General features: G+C 42.8%; 3 protein-coding genes across 7 annotated transcripts; 1 reads left to right on the forward strand and 2 right to left on the reverse strand.

Moving 5' to 3' along the window:
• Window positions 1-9,549, reverse strand: dcaf13 (ddb1 and cul4 associated factor 13). Its single transcript, XM_037073564.1, has 11 exons — window positions 9,320-9,549; window positions 8,629-8,828; window positions 8,405-8,512; window positions 8,210-8,299; window positions 7,952-8,107; window positions 7,700-7,777; window positions 7,511-7,593; window positions 7,128-7,292; window positions 5,651-5,786; window positions 612-775; window positions 1-88 (listed from the first exon to the last, which is right to left on the reverse strand). Exons 1-11 carry the CDS (start codon window positions 9,387-9,389, stop codon window positions 1-3), a joined length of 1,338 nt encoding a protein of 445 aa, XP_036929459.1. The 5' UTR covers window positions 9,390-9,549.
• Window positions 9,550-10,129: 580 nt separating this feature from the next.
• On the forward strand, window positions 10,130-14,005 carry LOC119005703 (mitochondrial folate transporter/carrier-like). Its single transcript, XM_037073565.1, has 7 exons — window positions 10,130-10,609; window positions 10,877-11,027; window positions 11,142-11,227; window positions 11,973-12,127; window positions 12,581-12,694; window positions 12,892-13,037; window positions 13,147-14,005. The coding sequence occupies exons 1-7, from the start codon at window positions 10,426-10,428 to the stop codon at window positions 13,271-13,273; spliced, it is 963 nt and encodes a 320-aa protein (XP_036929460.1). The 5' UTR covers window positions 10,130-10,425; the 3' UTR covers window positions 13,274-14,005.
• A 48-nt stretch (window positions 14,006-14,053) lies between these two features.
• LOC119005704 (collagen triple helix repeat-containing protein 1-like) lies at window positions 14,054-19,261 on the reverse strand. Of its 5 annotated transcripts, none has more exons than XM_037073568.1 (5): window positions 18,987-19,261; window positions 17,784-17,861; window positions 15,744-15,962; window positions 15,395-15,611; window positions 14,054-14,545 (listed from the first exon to the last, which is right to left on the reverse strand). In XM_037073568.1, exons 1-5 carry the CDS (start codon window positions 19,113-19,115, stop codon window positions 14,403-14,405), a joined length of 786 nt encoding a protein of 261 aa, XP_036929463.1. In that variant the 5' UTR covers window positions 19,116-19,261; the 3' UTR covers window positions 14,054-14,402. The 5 variants fall into 5 exon arrangements, with proteins under 5 accessions (XP_036929463.1, XP_036929461.1, XP_036929465.1 ...); XM_037073566.1 differs by having other exon boundaries at window positions 18,945-19,261; XM_037073570.1 differs by lacking the exons at window positions 17,784-17,861; window positions 18,987-19,261 and adding an exon at window positions 16,390-17,261 and having other exon boundaries at window positions 14,057-14,545.
• Window positions 19,262-19,301: the final 40 nt, after the last annotated feature.

Here is a 19,301-nt window from a genome sequence, read left to right on the forward strand (position 1 = left end):
CTATTTGACAACAGTCACAACATGCTTCTCCTTCTCAGACACCACAGGAACAGCTCCTGGTTTACTGTGCTTGCGGACGTTCCTCTCCCTGGAAGACAAAAGAAGAAGAGGCGTGAATGACTCAATCTGCCGGCGAGAACATGCAGGAAAGAATGGAAAGAGGAGGGACGAGAGCTCAGCAAACAGAAAAGAGGAAGAGACTGAATATGAGACTATTGACCTAACACCTACGTCACAGACTACACTAATGTTCCCTGAAAATAATGCATAAAGCATAGAGAGTAAATCATTCACAGTTCAAACACACATCTGCCGCAGACTGAGCTATGAATCACTGGATGGCAGGGTAAACTGGGACAATCAATCCACCATACAAACTGTAAATGAGTATGTAAGGCCTATTGAGACCATGTCATGGGGGGCAGTGCCATCTGTGAGATTTTCCATTGGGCTGGTCTGACGGCATAGGTCAGAATTACCCTGGCAGCAGCCCAAGTCACAAGCACCTCTACATGGACACTGAGGGGACGTCAGGCCATTCCTATAGATACACCAGCAACCGTGTATCCTAATCCTAAAAGGAAAGAAAAGGAAATGGAATAGATACGTACTTCCTACGGCGAGCCTCTTTCATAATCTTCAGTTCCTTGCTCTCGTGGAAGATGTTCTTGGGTAGATGTCGGTGACGAGAGATGCGCCTGATCTGCGGGTGGTGCTGGAACTTCTCCTTCAGCTTCTGACTGTAGTTGCTGGCCTGCCTCTCTCTGGGGGCCATCTACATGACACGAGAGAGGACGAGTTGATCAGATGAAAAAATTGGATAAAAACGTGAAAATGAAGTGGCTGTGAAATGAGTGGATCAAGTAACAGAACAAGACAAAGTCAGGTGAAGAAAAGAAAATGAAAGGGAGGATTTGGGTACTGTGCTCAAGAAGGGAAAATAATAAAACGTGACGAGCAGTGGTACAAAAAAACATCACCGTGCCCTCTGCACAAACTGAGCCCAGAACGAGTTTACTTTAACTACATGGAAGAAAACAACAAAACTGTTTCATTATCTTTGTTCCCACTTAGTGTTCCTCACCAAAGCTTAAGAAGAATCCTAGCTTAGAATGTCCATTACATTTCATCATCCAACAGATTCAGCCATAAGGAACATACAGTCAAGTTTTACAAAACTGGTACAAGTGATCATAATGTAGTATTGGATTTCAAATGTCCAGTTACTGACTTTACAGCATCAAGACATAATCTTTCCAGAGAGAATCACAACGCATTTAAAAAACGATTTCTACTACGACCTCAATGACATGGCTGCTGATAGGAAACACGACACAGACTTGTTCTTCAAAATTATTGTTGTATGCGCGTCAACCAGAGGGAAGGGACTACACCAGGCCATAGACCAGACCAGCACATAAACCTAGGGATGAATATCATTAAAAATGTTTTGATTCAGGTACACCTTGACTTCTATACCAGTTACTGAATGATAATTTTTTCCACACCAGATTTATGAAACCCCTTGGATACTGGATTTTGGTATCGACTGAAAATTCTTTTTAAAATAACAAATAGTATTGAGGCAATTTGGTCGGGGCCGTAAAAGTGCCACAGTTCAATACCCGGCCCTACATACACCCAAATGGATTAAAACAACACATAATGTGCTAGTGAGTTTTTACAGATCTTAACTGTTGACACTAACCTGTCTTTCTTGTTTGTGAGAGCAGGTGATAATTTGATTATATGATATTGTGAATCTATCTCACCAGGCTTCAAGCTACGTGCTTGTGGCCGAACCACAGTGGTTCAACCAATCAGTGTCCCTTTAGAATCTACAGGCAGCAGGCAGAGTGTGGTTTAGATTTAACAACCAGAAGGAGAAGTGACTGTTAGGTTTCCCACACAGAGGATGACCATAGCTGAGCTGACATTTTGTTTTTAAACGTGATGCGTCAGTGGCCTTGTTACAGGCATTTAACTTGTACACCTTTTACACCTGCAGCATGACTGTGAATCATGACATTTAGAGCACGGTGGGTAGCCATGGTGAGATGTGTCATCTGACGTGATTTCCAAACTGCCTTGATTCCAGTAATGATGAGTAAGATTCACCAGATTATTGCACCGTTAAACAACATAAACAGAGTTTAGAAAGATGTGTTTTTCATTCTGCTCTGGTGGCATTTTGTTAATTACCAACGGTTACCGTATGCCCTGTACTAAATCATAAAATGTTGGCCGGTACAGTATGCAGTAACTTCATCTCGACAACATGCTCATTCAAAACGGAATCAATGTCTGTTAAAAAGCGAAGACACAAGCTCAACAACATCCCTCGCTCTCTGTCTCCCTCATAAAAACCAGCAGCTACTCGGACTGGTCTTGGCGGAGGCTGCCCTCCTCGAAGGCTTTTATTCTAATTAAAAGCAATGATTTGTCTCAGATTCAATTTGTTGGAGAAGAGCTGTTAGACGCTGATCTTGTTGGACTGAACTAATTCCCCTGGATACACACACAGTTAACCTGCTAAACGCTGTTTGTATAATCTCAACAAGATGGATATGAGATAGCAGAGGATGATGCTTCACTTTGATTTTGTTTGGAGAGTGACGAGTCACATCTTGTGAGCTCCTCTTGGACAGTCTTAAATCTTATACTATGTGCTACATACCCAATATGTGTAATTAATGCTGGTAAAGCAGACTTGACAGACTGCTGCCCGTGCTGTAAAGTAAAATGCGGCCACCAACAAAGTGGAATAGATCGAGACGCATCACTGTCACTCATGTCATACTTCAGATGCTTGTGGTGACCAATCAAAATAACGCCATTGATCTTTTGCTTATGGCAGAGAAATTAAGCACTGTATCAGTTATGGTAACACTGAAGCTGCTAAAGTAAACGCTGATGTCTGGAAACACAATGACAAGTCTGACACAGCATGAAATACAAGACGTCAAGGTTACACAGGTCCAGCAGGTGAGAACCAAGCCAACGCTACTGACCGATTACCTAAAACACTTTTTCGGAGTTCAAACCAAAATGTGAACTGTCCAAAAAAGAAAGAATAAACAGGTGAACCTGGAAAATGCCAACTTCAGCAAGTGAACTAAATCAAAAGGTGGAGGACTAGTTTGTAAATGAAAAAAAAAAATCTGATGGTGTGGAGTTGACCGGACCTCTGGAGCCCACTCTTCATCTCTGCTTGAGGCCAGATACCCATTTGCTGCTAAGAGAATAACAGATAACCAGGCTGTCTGCTGATGCATTATGGGTAAGGTAGGCACTATGTTTTTAACAAGTACAAGAAGAATGCATTGATTATAAATTGGATAATATCTCTGGTTCTGCTGAATCAATTAGTGGGCATATGCAGGTAAAAAGAGGGAATTGTTTCCTTTTCTTATGTCAGTGGACAAGCTTACTTTTCCATTTTCTGGTGTACCATGGGTTATGGGGGCATTGCAAAACAGGGGACAATACAAAGCTGCATGGAAGCCCGGAAAAATGTTTAGGTAGTTACTTTTTTATATCTTTTACTTGGGTCTCTCTTTCAAACTTAATGCTGATTGAATGATTGTTTGAGAGCTGCTTGAATGGAGGCAGATGGAACATTTCCTAATTGTATTTCTATATTATATGCCAACGGCCAGAACTTGACAACACACCATTGCATCGCACTAGAAAAGGGGAGAAAATTAGTCTGGTGGCCATGTTTCTATCACAACCAATCAGAGCTGGAGCCATTAAATACTCCTGACCACTGCCGAGTCATTAGACATGGGAATTAATGCAGACTGTACGCCTTTTCAATGAAGTCAAAAGCCAGATGTTAGTGGGTGTTGGTGGGTTTTTGTCCAGAGTGAAAGGGTTATAGTCTGATATGTGATTGGCTGACGTTACACCTTCTGAATGCAAAATTAGTGGACTGCTATGAACACTGTTTGAGTGCTCGTGTTTCTTGCATCCAGCCCTTGGAAGAGATGTTTTAGACACAGTCCAATGGCTGTCTAAGTCTCACTTAGACACAGGTATTTTTTTTCAACCCCCTGTCTATTTTCTTCTGTTTCACATGCGTATATAAAGTCTATAGTGTTCTGACATGGGTAATCACACAGCAGTACTGTGGCTGTGGAGAAAGATCGATACCCCTCTCTGACTTCCTTTTAGCAATGTCACCATGTTCCCCAATGTCCGCTATCAACTTGCCAAGAACAATATGTTCATATCCAATAGAAAAGATGAGTAAACCAATAACATCAAACCATATCTGTTATAATCCCTAACTTTCCATTAATTACCCAACATCATGTCTTTGTTCAGATAGTAATTGGTTCAAAAGTGGCACCTCTATATTTGATCAATCAAGGAGACAAGTGAAACAGTAACACACCACATCAAGGTCAATCAATACAAACTTTTCATAGCAATCCAGCTGGCTTTCAAACTGTAAATCAGTGGGTAGTGATAAATCAAGGTTCCTAGAGCAGGGGATATTAATTCTGTCCAACTGAAAATAAACAGGCGTCGATTGTTTCAACAGGTTTCAGGTATTTCGCTGAAATACAAAGGCTCTAATTTACATCGGAGTCAAAGAACGCAGATGCAAAGTTATTAAAAGCATGGTAACGTGCAACAGCTGATCGAGATGTCCCGATCAGTTCACTGTGATGCCTTCAGACACTGACAAAGCCTCGATTCAGCATTTCAGCATTTCTTGATAATTAAAGACCCTTTCAGTACAACTTGATTGTTAATGTTCATTATGTTCGGAGTGGCCTGCTTTAAGTGATTGGCCGATTTAAACTGCTGATAGGAGCAGCCCTTGTCTGATCTCTTTAAGTGCAAAGCTTGCGAATAAATCTTCTCTTACACAGTGACAGTAAAACAAGTGCCAAAAGCTGGCCAATTTTCCACTCGGAAGCTGCATTAAGAGAATAAGTAAGAGTGAATCCGATTAGGAGTGAAAGATGGTTGTTGGAGATGGCACATGAGATTCCATCGATTTTTATCATCCAGCCATAACTGGGATTTGGGGCACTGGAACACTTCCCAGCATTTTACACTTGAGTATTACATAACAATAAGGCCATCATTCCTGCTAACACAGTCTATATCATCTAAATACAATACGTGTGATGCTCACTAAACAAGATATCAGAAGTCAGTGGAGCTTCGTCTGGAAAAGGAAAGTCTTTTAGCTGAATCTTTTGCTGGCCATTTGTCAATTAACTGCACAAGCTTTTGAGTTTTTTTGGACTTCCACCTGCCACGGGACTTGCTGTGCCAGTTGGTACATTGTACTTATTGAGAGTGATTCTACCCTAAGTCAGCATCCATCAGGGCATTTGGCAACAGTGGCTCCTGGCATGGTCACCCACTCTAACCCCGCTGAAGTGGGCTCAGGGCCATGGCAGTGTCGATGAATGCAGCTAACTCATAAAAAAGATCAGGTAAAATACTGGAGGGAGATACAGTATACAGTATGCCTGACAGCTGAGGAAAACACGGCTGTTGATTGGTACACAGACCAGCGCATACTGCTTCCCAAGAGCGGCCAATAAGGAGCAAGCTGCCTTAAATACACGGATTGAGGCTGGAAAATATCAGCAAAATGATAAAGTGAAAATGAAGCAGGACTCACCACTCCGAGCTTCTCAGATGCGTTGGCCTTCCACAGTCGGATGTTCATTTCATCCGATCCGCTCAAGATGTATTTGTTGTCTGCTGACCACTTTACACAGATGACATGCTGCATTCGTTTAGTGTGGTAAACCTCCCTACAATTCAAAAAAAGACAAGGCTTTCATTAGCACGTATACAGAAGTTGTTAAGTGTTGTGGTAAATAAGATTAACAACACCCGCACCGATAAGTAATATTTCTTTTGTGTAATACTCATCATAAATGCGAATAATGTTTTGGATTGCACCAACAGATTCCCCTTTTAAACTCCTACTAATGTTATGTTGACTGATCAATCCACTTTGTGGAACGAGAAAAATGTCACACTAACTCCTCCTTTGTTCCCATTGGATATAAGTCATAGTAGATATTTTTCATGGCAGACATTTTAGCCTCGTTTTCACCAAAGTACTTCCCGTATAGGACCCTTTGAACCTGAGTGTAACTGAACCTAACGCAAGAACTGTTTTGCATTTCTCACGGTTGATTGTTTGTAATTAACACAAGTAATGCCCACTAAAGACCATACACAGACAGGTGTCATGTGCAAGTAGCCGACACTGGCACAGCAACTGGAGAGATGCCGCCAAAAAAGGGCAGTAAGAAGAAGTAAATTTTCAACAGCAGTGAACTTGAGGCATTATTAAATCAAAAAACAATGTAAACATGATCTTCAACAGCATCAGCACTGGTGTTACATGAATGTCAAAAACAACTCAGGGCACATCCACCTGGCCTTCAACACTCCAACTGTGCACTCTACCAAGGAGCAGATGCACGTGTGCGTGAGTGAAGACATAACTTCAGGTACATTTGCTACATTTTTGTACAATTTTACAAGTGTTTTCAATTGTTCTTACAATACGCACTTTAAGCCCAGACCTGCCCATGTGGTGATGCTGGCCGGCTACATGCCCCTAGTTACTGTAAAACAACTGTTGCTATTTGGACAAATTGACAATCAACACTGCATGTACCATTACGTCACACAGCAACCAAACAATGGCTATGCTTTTTGTGGTTGAGATGGTGAGTCAAAACAATCAGCATCCCAATATTGGCTTTGCCAACTAGAAACTATTATCAGCAATGCTAGGCAATAGGCCGTTTTTTTTTTTTTTTTTTTTTTTAACATAGTAGAAAAAAAACACAGGTGTTACTATTTGTTGAACTTAAATATCAATAAACCACTCAAAGGGTAAGATATGATCTGTTCGACACAGCCTGATCATGAGTATGTACAACAAAGTAAACATAATTTACTTTATAAACCCCTGAAACAAAACTATTACAGTCAGCTGCATTTCAAAGAAAGCATATACTTCTTACTCTGTTGCGGCTCATTCCAAAGAACAGAAACAGTGCTTGATCATTGACAAGTAACATAATTACATTGTACAAACAACAATAATAATTCTTTAAACTGATGTTACTAACCTGCTGTGACCATTTTCTTTGGGGAAGATGCGGATAGTTTTGTCAAAACTGGCAGACACAAACTCCTTCCCAGTGGGAGAATAGTCAACATCCAGCACTGCAGAGACATGGTCCATGTGCACTGTCATAGGCCGGTCCAGGTACCTCATGTCGTATGTGTAGAGACTGACGAGAAAAACAAAAAAACAAAAACAAAATTATCCCTGAGCTTTAGTAGAAAAAACATCAGTGAAACAATGACAGGATTAATCTCCCATCTGTTTTGAAGGTCTATCCAGGCTGCAGAGCTCAACTCTGAGCACAACAGACCCAGTCTAGTGCAGACTGAAATACTGCCATGTGAATCCTAATCACTGTAACAATCTTCAACATAATCAACTCACTTGTAGTCTTCATTTGAACATGTGAAGTGATAGGCTTCCATCGGGTTCCAGCATAATGTGTTGCTCCTCATTGTCATAATTACCTATAAAAGAAAATGAAACACAGAGTAGATAAAAATCATAGCATGTCGTTGTGAAGCAATGAGAGCAAAAGGTAAATTCCAGCAGCAACTTAATGGTAGAGCCTACCTTTTTAAGTGGCGCAGATTCTCTCATGTCATACAGTACTATACTTCTGTCAGAGGCACAGCTTGCAAGAAGTTCTGTCTGTGGAGAAGTAAACCATTCACTTTAAATATATCAGCAGGATGACAGCTTGTAAGTTGTGCAATCATCACTTTGATGTGAGTTTGAAAACGGACAAATTGTTGAGAGCAAAACATTCTTCCCTCTGTGACAGGACCAGGCCTGTCTCACTGTGGTCAACACATAGTGTTTTACCTCCACAGGGTTGAAGCGAACAGCACTGAAGCTGTCGACGCCCCAGGTAAAAGACCGGATTGGACTGCTCCTCTGCTCATCCCAGATGTCCACCTGCTGGCCGCATGTTGCAAACACAGCATCCTTCTGGTGATGGTCCAGTCCTGTGAAAACTGTCTGCAAGTGACAAGAATCATTTATATTATAATCAAACTGTGATGTTTCATTTACCCTTGCGAGGTCAGAGGTCATGGTCGACCAAATATGACTGACTCATACCTTGCCCAGAATAGTGTTGAGTGGCTCCTCTTCCTCTCCATAACCTGGTGCCTCCATTTTCCATTGCTTGATTGTTTTGTCATCACCAACCTTTTAAAGTCAGCATGCGGAGATGTAAAACACAGACTGTATTAGAAGTGAGCAAATAAAAAAAAAGCACAGAAAACTATTTTCATGATGAATGGCAGCAGTCACCGTGAAGAAGGATGTTCCACAGTGGCGGACAACCATTCCCCGGACAAATCCTTCATGTGCTTGGAGCGTGCGGACGCACTCGTGTTTGGTAAGGTTCCACACTTTCACCTGATGGACAAATAAAACGTCAGTATCATGAATGAGTGTAAAAACGGGCCATGTGCACAATGTCAAAGTATGTCATTAGCTGAGCTAAATGTGCATATGCTTTAGCAGATAGTTACCTCGCCATCGCAGGAGCCAGAGAGCAGGGTGGAGAGGCTTGAGGTGTGCTTGGCCATGCAGTTCACCCCATCTCTGTGTCCGTCCAGAGAGGCCAGGAAAGGCTTGGCGAACACCCTGTCAAGCTTAGTGGAATTCAGGGCCTGGGTGTACTCTCTGCACACCTCGAATGGATGAAGTGTTGGGTCATAGTTTCTAGGGACTGAGAACAGAAAGTAACAATGAGCTGTTAGGAAATGTTTTCATTATGTTTTTGACCCCAAAAAATACAGATATATGATATTAACCTAACTGTATTATGAACATGCTCTTTGCATCTTTTAATAACTATACTTTACTTAACCACATTTTTTGTAAATATGTTTCATATGACCAACAGGACCTGCACATATGCTATAAACTTAATCACAATTTACAACTTAAATAGATGCTAATGTTTTGGCTGTTGTTTACATGCTCATATCTGAAAAGCTTTCCATGCATTATATAATTCTTATCATAGCCTACAGACAACGACAGAGTATCTCTAGATGTAATGACATTGTAATGTTTTTTTCAGTCACAAGATAACTGTTTGCGAAAACAGTGTCACTGTTCTTTTTAATTACGAGTGAGTGATGATGATGCTGTGAAACACTGGCTAGCTAGCATACTGTGTGTTTAGCCTGTCTGAGTATAAAATTCATAACTTACCACGCTGAATATCATATTTGGTTTCCCGAACATAATCGTCCGGGTTCCTCGAGAGGACTTTAACTTTCATTTGGGAGCAGAGTGAAAAGGAAACACTTTAAAACGTGTACTTAGACTTAAGCTCAACAAGGAAAATATTAGCAGGCACCACTACCCATGTGTTGATGGGGAAGGGATTCGCGTGAAGCCGCGCTGCATTGTGGGATGTCCAGTCCTCCTGGTTGCGTCACTGACGAACGTAACGAAATAGCTGTCAATCTCCAAAATTTAACATTTCGACAGCCGGAAATACAACAGTTTGTGTTACTGACATCTATACAACCATACATATAATAGGAAAACGGTCTTCCTCAAGAAGTTTTCGTAAACACTTGGGAGGATATAGAAGACAGTTAACCAAGAAACAGAAACGGATTGGTAAAAAAGGGTAAATTACACAGTCTTAGATGAATGAAGTATAGAATAGAGATTAAACGGACAATATAAAATGAATATAAATAATAGCTACATTCACAGTCATCAATATGGAGCATGGAGTCTATTTCAAAAGTGAGGAAAAGAAAAGATTAGGTTTCATATGTTTTCAATTGACACTCTGACCTACAACTATAACCACGATTTTATCAGCTCATTCTGATGGTATGGGGCCCTTAGCGAAAAATACGTAAACTATTTAAAATCTTCACAAAAGTTTGTGTTGTTACTCAAAAATAAAGTCTACCTAAATTATGGGTTCGTAATAACATATCGTTCGTCATAGGTGGTTTTATTTTGAAGGCTAGGACCGGAAGCACAGCTCTGAATTTTGGCGTTTTGACGTTCGCTTGGTACTAGCAGCAAGGTCGAGCAGGCAAAGCCGCTTGACATTTTGGATAATGTTACCTCAGCCATGGAGCGCCACGGCGTGCGGAGAGCGTGGTTCAGTTCCGACTGACAATGAGGAGGTTACCAGGAGTTAGTACCGTCGGTATAGCATACTTACATTTTGCAGCATTGTCAATGAGCTGTCGCTTGTGTGCTGTTAGTTAAATATTAGCCTGGCCTTAACTAACCTCGCGTTGTAAACACAGCTAGCTGACAGGAGCTAGCTAACGTTACCAGTAAACATGAGCTCGGCTCCGAATCACGGTACCGTGTCCAGCAGACCTGGTTCTGCTCTCTCAATAGCCGGACATGTCCAGCAGGTCTTCAGTCATGTAAAGATAGAAAACCTGGTGGCGGGACTCAGCGGAGGTGTGGTGTCAACGCTTGTGCTTCACCCCCTGGATCTGGTCAAAATCAGGTTTGCAGGTACAGTATGACATCATATTCAAACTATTGCTGACTGTCTTTGTAATCATGTCCTCTAATGTCATCTGCAATACTATAGATTCTTACCTGTTAGGAGCTCCATAAAGTACTTGTTGTTTCACTGAGTGGAAACACATGTTCAGAATCCCTCTGCAATAGTACTGTGCTGATATGACTTGATTTAATTTATTTTAGGAATCAATGGTGTGTCACGTTACATTCGGTTGTCACGACTTAACACAGCTCTCTCGTGTAATTTCAATGCAGTCAGTGATGGATTGGACCTAAGACCCAAGTACAATGGTATATTACACTGTATGAAGAGTGTCTGGCTGCAGGAGGGCCTGAAAGGACTATACCAAGGAGTGACACCCAATGTTTGGGGTGCTGGATCATCCTGGGGTCTCTACTTCTTGTTGTACGTAAGCTATGCACCTGTTGCATAATGCCTGTATCATAATACTTCTCCAAAATTTGGCCCTTCAAAATGAGCTATAATGTGTCATATTTGCCATGCATTCTTCCCTTTCAGTTACAATGCAATCAAAGAGTACACGAAGGAGGGTCGTCAAACTGAACTGAGCGCCACAGAGCACCTGGTGTCTGCAGCCCAGGCAGGTTAGTTCTGCTGAACACTGCTGCCCTGCTGACACCCTCCAACAGTCATTACATGGTCAACAACACCAGCCAGACAGTACTGCCCTGAGCTGGCCTTAGCAGACAGGAGGCAGATACTAATGACCACATGGCTGCTGTTCATTTTTCTCTCATGGGGTCACATGGATCTGTTTCCTGCTGACCAAATGAAGTCAGGGGCTAAAAATTAAGCTTCGGTTTGTTTTTTATTGGGAACCCCTGACAACAACAATATTTGTTTCAGTTCAGACATTTAGATTGTGCTCAGATGATATTTAGCGATCTGATGCGAGTCAGGAAGCGACTTTAGATCAGCATGTATTTTTTTGGTTTAATGGCTAGATTTATCAACTAATTGTCCATTATTAAATAAATCACCAACAACTTTGATAATCATTTCATCAGTTTAGGGTTTAGGAAAAAGGGTTTAACTTTAATTGTTTAATCAGTTAAACAAGAAAATAATCAACAAATAAATCGTCAGTTAAAACATGAGTGAGTTGCAGCCCTATTCCGGACGTTAATGTAAAGGTGTGACTTTACTCTCACCATTTTACAACAGATATTAAAACACTCCGTGAAAAATGGTAAAACCATTAATAATACACTATTTGAAAGAGCTTGATGTCTTGAAAATCATATGTATCCAACAGTAGCTACTGGATGTAATTCATGGAGTTGGCAAATGTTTTCAGCCTGATTCTTACAACATTTTGTCCTCACACAGGCATCTTAACACTCACCATAACCAACCCAATCTGGGTCACCAAGACCCGGCTGGTGCTGCAGTACAATGCTGATCCCACTAGCAAGCAGTACAAGGGGATGATAGATGCTCTGGTCAAGATATACCGCCATGAGGGAGTGGCAGGACTGTACAAGGTTAGTCATCAGTGTGTCATGTAAAATAGCAGTACATGGAATATGTGTTTTGCCCAATGACAGGCAAGTTGATTTGTGGAGGAATTATTACAACAGAAGCCGGCCTTTATTGTAGTTGACTGAAATTAATTTCTGCATTAGTTCATGAATCCCCACTAGAGGGCGTCACCAGCCCTTATAAGATGTGGTAGAGGACTTCAAATCCCTGATTGATGGTAATTGCATCCAGAATTTGTCAACTGCATTTTATGGAATTCTATTATCCTGACCGGATAATGGCTAACAAATAACTACATCTGAAAAAATATATATTTTAAATAGGCACTAAACTTCATGTACAGGGGAGTAGTACAGTACAGTACAGTACAGTAGACTTTGCTATATATAATATATGTTATGGAATTATTGGTGTGTCATTAAAGTTTGACTTATGAGTGATATATTTGTTGAAAGGGATATGTTCCTGGTTTGTTTGGCACATCTCACGGAGCGCTGCAGTTCATGGCTTATGAAGAACTTAAGAGAGACTACAACAAATACAAGAAAGTGCCTTCAGATGCGAAGCTGGTGAGTCATGAACCCCATGAGCCACAGGCAGTCTGGAAACATGCTCAGACATAAAGCTTGTGAGTTTTCAGTGTAATAAGACTGAGCCCACAGTTGATAACTAACAAGCACTTGAAGAAGTGACTCATCATTTTTCCTGCTCTGCTTCGCTCACTTTGCTCTCTTTCTCCCTCCATCTGTTTATCTGTGACCATCAGAATGCTTTGGAATACATCACAATGGCCGCATTATCCAAAATATTTGCTGTGGCTACAACATACCCATATCAGGTGGTGCGAGCTCGTCTGCAAGACCAGCACAACAGATACAATGGAGTTATTGACGTCATCAGTCGGACGTGGAGGTATGAAACTGATCCAGTCATAAAATGATCCCAAAGGGCCTTTCTAGTCTCAGTTTCTAGATTTGGCTCCATCTTGAGTCATGGTCATTTTTTTCCCCTTTCTCTGCAGGAACGAGGGCCCCATTGGTTTCTACAAAGGCATCATCCCCAACTTGATCCGTGTCACTCCCGCCTGTTGCATCACCTTTGTAGTTTATGAGAATGTGTCTCGCTTCCTTCTGAGACAAAATGAATGAGTCTTAAAAGCATGGCATGGACAGCTGCAAAGACTGCAGAGACAGTGTGAGCTCACACTGACACTTTGGTTCTGTCAGAGATTCAGTGCGAAAAGCATCAGACTTAAACTGAACTCTCAGCACGGTGTGTGTGAGCTGGTCTGAGGAGCAGTGATGTGCACTGAGAAGTAATGAAAAAGTTGCCAAACTGGGCAATGGACCTCTTTTCTTTTTATACATATGTTTATGTTTAAGTGAAATGCGATGGTGTTGAGGGTGGCCTCTGTCACTAATGATCAGATGCATGACAAACAGTTTGACTTCTGTGAGAAAGTATGCTGCTGTACATGCCAAACGACATGCTGCTGGGATGATAGTTTTATTGTTTAAAAACCTGATGTCACCATTTCATGCTTGTATCAGAGGTTGATAAATATTTCATCATAGTTCCGTTTACATTTGATGTTTTCTGGTGACTCAAAGGGATAAAGGCTGAAATACGGAAAGGTAATTATTGACAGCAAATTTTCTCAGGTTTCCAGTTGCATGCATGTGTAATATTAGTTTGACTCTTTTAAATTATTTCTTTATGTGACCTGACAGCAGCAATGGAGATGATTTTTATTTTTTTCCAAAACACCTAGTACATTTGCATCACTTCAAACTATTGTTCAGATCTCTTTGTGTCCTGACAACAGACTGTAACTTGCATTGTCCGTGTTTGTTATATAAAATATATATCTTTTGAGGCTACATTGAATGGTATTTGAAATCAGCTAAACAAGCAGTCATACATAGTTCAGTACTTTAAAAAAAGGATGACTTTATTAACAGTAATAATGAATATAAACAGGTCACATGATTACATAGTTTAAATATGGTCAGTGTCTTGTCACAATGTCTGTTTAATGGTTGCTGTGTACCAACAGCAGCCAAAGGCAGAGAAGCTACAGTACAAAGTTTTATTTTTGGCAGACAGAATGACACAGTATTCTTGTTTACAGGCCTGTCGACTAGTATAGTATTAAAACAAAACATACAAACATTCAAGTTACCATCAGTGATGCTGTGTGAACCCTCAGCCGACCATACCTGATCATTTCAGAGAGCCAGATAACATACTGTTACACTACCAGGACTGGTTCCTTTTTTATTTGGGCAGTTCCTCAATGATAATTCTGGATACTGAATTCCACCCTGTAGACGCGTCTCCTCTGGGATAGTCGGCACAGGTCCCCACCCACACGGCCACATCCACCAGCCCTGCTTTCACACCCTCGCACAGGCCTTCAACTGGAGGGGGGAGAAGAAGGAAAAAAAGAGGAAGACAGTGCAATTGAATCTCAGGGAACACCCAAACTGTCTCCAGAGATGGAAATTGTTAATGGTTTTGTTTTCTGACTCTGAAATGAACTTTTCAAAAGCTAATTGGAGGAGTGCAAGTTTCCCACAGCAGTTAAATAACCACTTCAGAGAGGAGGGAAGTAGACCGACGCTTCCAACCCTCATATATGTCCAGTAACTATAACTATCCAGCCACAGCTAGCACAGGGAGAGAGAGAGAAACTGCAAGCTTGGCTCTGTTTGAAGGTGAAAAAAAAAAGTTAAAAGATGGGACCGTTAACTTCCTGAGGGCAACCAGTGAAAAAAAGGAGGTTACGGCTTCTGGTTCAGAAATCTTCGAGCACATAGGCTGACACTCTAGACTTTTGTTGAATGCACCAAAGAAGATATAACAGGATAATTAGTATGATTTAGATTTTGTCAACTTTTCCCACTTCCTGTCTGTATGCTAGGCCAAGCTGAGCTGCTGCTGGCTCTGGCTGCAGGTCATCTCACTTATTCTTGGCAAGACAGTGAGCAGGCGTATTTTATATGCAGCTGTTGCTTTAAAGGAAAAGTTTGCCCAAAAATGGAAAATAAATAAATAAATAAAATAAAAAATAAATAGGTCATTGACTAAAATTGACAAATCAAGTCTGCATCTGCTTCAGTTCTGTGTAACTGTGAAGCAGACCTGCCATCTGCATGAGGATGAGTAGATGACTGTGTTCCCATTTTTGGGGGGGTGAAGTTTCCCTTTAAACTGTAGCTCCGTAAATCACTGGGGAAAACACGGCTGCTGCAGGCTGTTAACTGTACCTGAGGACGTTCTGTGGATGTTGATGGTTGAGTTGAGCTCGGGACTTCCTTGGTCTAAGTAGATGATGGACTCTATGGGCAGCGGTCCCGTGCACTCCGCTCCGTTGAAGGTGAAGTACCACCTCTGACAGCATGCGTTCTTACACTTGAGCCTCAGGGAGCCGCTGAAGAGGACCCTGAGGGCGCTGTCTGAGCGCATCTTGGTGAACGTGCAGTCCTGCAACACAGCACAAAGATGACGTGCCACTTTTTTTCTTTATCGTGGTGGCAGTAGATTATTTCTGTGTTTGTAGAAATGACTGGAACGGGCGCACACGTTCGTCAGAAACACGTCGGTCGAGATACTTACAGCCACTTTACCCAGGTCAATCCCGTAATTCAGAGAGTTCCAGGCACACTGCTTGTAGTTGGGCCTCCAGGGCTCCTCGAAGATCTCATTGACGCACTCGCCTTTCTCGCCCTTGAGCCCGTCACGGCCGGGGATGCCTGGCGTCCCCGGGATGCCATTGGTTCCAGGGTTACCCTCCCTGCCGGGGGTGCCTGCCGGCCCCTGCAAGCAAGTGCCATACTGTAAAAAAAAAAATAAAAAAGAAAAAAAAAACAGAAAAGGGAGGAATTAAGAGTGGGAGTTGACAATAAAAAGGCACAGAAAAAGAAACAAAAAAAGAAAAACCAAAACATCTGCTGACTCTATTGTTATCCAACTTCCTGTTTCACATTTTCTCTCTCCTCCCTGGGGGGATAAATCCTTGTTTGGGCCGCATGCAACACAAACACCTGAAAGCTGCCATTCATCCAACCATCACACACACACACACACACACACACACACACACACACACACACACACACACACACACACACACACACACACAGAGGAGCCAGATTAAACCTCATTTACCAGTCACATAAACAAAAGCCCAGTGCCGCGGGCCGGGCTCAAATGAGCACAAAGACAGATGTGATCTAAAACCAAGGCCAAGCAGGCAGCGCACCGTGGAGCCATGACGGCAGGAGAGCGACAGATCGCAGGTTAATGAGGAACTGAAGGCCCGCTGACAGCCTGTGACGAGGAGTCTCGCCATACTTCTCTCCGTGTGATTCACTGTCCAGCTCAATCTCCCGCTATGTTTAAACGAATGCTGCATCTTTCTCAAGCTGACTCAAGCACACACACACACACACACACACACACACACACACACACACACACACACACACACACACACACACACACACACACACACACACACACAGGGGGGAGCTTTGCCAAAACTGTCCCACCACATACAGAGATAGACACAATTAAGAACCAAGATAGTTTTGCGTAGCATGTTCTTCTTAGAGACTCTCTGACCGGCAGATTACAGTGTGTAGGTTAGCTGTGGAGGCTTTTTATAGCCGCCGCTGGGATTTTAATTCTGGTTACGTGATGCGAAAGTGTCACACACTCTTTCCCTTTTCCAGCCGGGACAGACATAAAGTGACACGTAAGAAGACAGAGTCCTCGCCCTTGAGCAAACGCTGATCCCCGGGGGGGATTACGGTCTGGGCCGCTGCCGGGCCGTCGCTGCCCTTTTGCTCCGCATGATGCAGCTGTGGAGCAGTGAGAGGAGCGGCGCGGCCAAGAGGCATCAGTCCAGGCCAAGAAGAGCAGAACAAAGAGCTTTCACTCCGGCCTTAACATCTCGTCTCCACTTGAGTCCCTGAGGTAAAGTCGGAGGGTGGAAAAAAAAATCAATTTCAGACGATGTGAATCTGGAAAACGCGTATATGCAGGGAGAATTACAAGACTCTGGTGATGGTGCCAGCTGCTGTGAACCAGATGTTTTAAGGGGTCTGCTTTTGCCATCAAGTGGCGACGAGCGACCTGGAGGTGTGGAGGTCTGACTGACGTCATCTCTGTAGGAAAACTGCTGGTGTGCGTGTGCTGCAATAAACCTGGAGCAAAAGTCATCGAGGAAAAAGGGACGCGGCGTCCAAGATCCCCGCGGCTAATTGGTGGCGACGCGTGGAAATGACGCAAATGCAGCACGAGTCCGCTCGGTTTGATAGTCGGCGAGGAAATCTGTCGGTGTTTTATTAAAAGGGCTGGACTTCTGGAGACCTTTCAAAGCAGACTAATGAATGGAACCTCTGTCCACCGTCTGCCAGCTCTATGGCAGCGCCGCCTGCCTATATGAATATTAGTAGCACACAGTCCGTTACTGTATAACTGAAGCGTGAAGGCTCTGTTTGCCACAAAGCTGCCGAGGAATCAGCGGTGTTTCATGCAAGCTGAAGGGCTGAAGCTCTACCAGGAGCATGCAGAGCAGAGCAGAGCAGAGCAGAGCAGAGCAGAGCGGAGCATCTCGACAGGATGCAGAGGAAGAGTGTTTTTTATGATTACCATGCTGTTCAAATAAGTAGATCTTCCTTCTTCCGAGCGTCTAGTGCAGTTGGGCTTTTCTGCATCATTTCCAGTGCACTAGACACAGATGGTAACATAAAACGCTGTTCATTACACCCTTCTGCTGAGGTCTCAATTGTGGAAACATGACTTGCGGGGGATAATGGGGAGAAGCTGCGTGGTTCTCAAAGTAGGGTACAGACTGGTAGGAGTCCCCCCGAGGGAGGTCCACAGAGCGCCAGCAAAATAAACACCAGTTTCACTTTCATTTGACTCCCATGGGGGATTAAAGGGAGAAATGTGTGTCCACTTTGTTCCCCCGCTCCCCACCTACAGCGTGGAGGGTTACGTAATTCAGTACAAAGAGTCTAAGATTGGGGTCGGTGTGGGAGCCTCTGTGGATTTTAGGGATTAAACAGATGGACCCTGCTTCAGGAACTTTTGAGAGTATTATTAGCTATGACAAATCCAAAAATAGCAATCACAGATTCTTTCCCAAACCAAAATCAGTTCATCAGTTTTTTTTGTTTTTTTTTTTAACTTGTCAAACAGACAAAATAGATAACAAAGAGAGACACAGACAGTATGAGCCAGACCCCAGCTTCCTGTCAGGGGATTTTTCTATGTGTCCACTCAGTGTGCTGGAGAGCAGCCACAACCTGGAATAACAGAGAACCAGCTGACCATACAAAAAGCTCTAAAACTGCACTTTTCTCATCTGCTGCCAGCTGGGAGCCAGCTCAGTTTGGAGCCCGTTTCGCCAAAAGTTGGTGACCACATTCCCCCCCACCCCGCGCTGTAAGCCTACGTATGGATCATGGATGAATCAGCATACTTACTTGTTGGGAAGTCGGTCATTTAAAAAACAAAAAACAAAAACAAAAACAAAAAGAAACTTATGATGAACGGCATTGCATTCCGCCAGAAAAAGTAATCCCAGGATGAGTTTTACGCAGAGTACATGCACATGTTAATAGAGACGCGTCAAAAATACAACAAAGCGCTTCAAGAGGCTCTACAGTCATTTAAGTACATATACATTGTATGAACCGTCAACATCTGTCCTAATCGACACATCTGTCCTGTGATGCCACATAGCTAGGCTACTTCTGGTAAAAAGATCATATCGGCAAAGTCATCTTCGCTGCGACTCTCTCTTACCTTCTCGGCGTCAGGATCCTTTCGGTATCCTCTATTTCTCACCTTTTCCACGCCATACAGAGGCAAAGCCAAGCAGACAAGAAGCAGCAGGCGGCCAACAAGAGGAGACATCACGCACAGAGACAGCTGCGTGCTTCCCTCTCTGAGTCTGAGGCGACACTTCGACTCCATCCAACTCCAGCCGGGTCTTTTAGTCCCGAGGAGGGCAGGACGAGAGGGAAGGAGCCAGTCACCGAGTAAGAAACTCACTCGAAGAAGAAAAAAAAAAGAAAGAAAAGAAAAGAAAAGAAAAAAAAGGTTCAGAGCATCCCTGCGGTGTTCATGTGTGCAGCTGTGATCCAACCAGACTATGTAAAA

Source organism: Acanthopagrus latus, chromosome 17 (genome assembly GCF_904848185.1).
Source record: "Acanthopagrus latus isolate v.2019 chromosome 17, fAcaLat1.1, whole genome shotgun sequence".
Classification (NCBI taxonomy): domain Eukaryota; kingdom Metazoa; phylum Chordata; class Actinopteri; order Spariformes; family Sparidae; genus Acanthopagrus; species Acanthopagrus latus.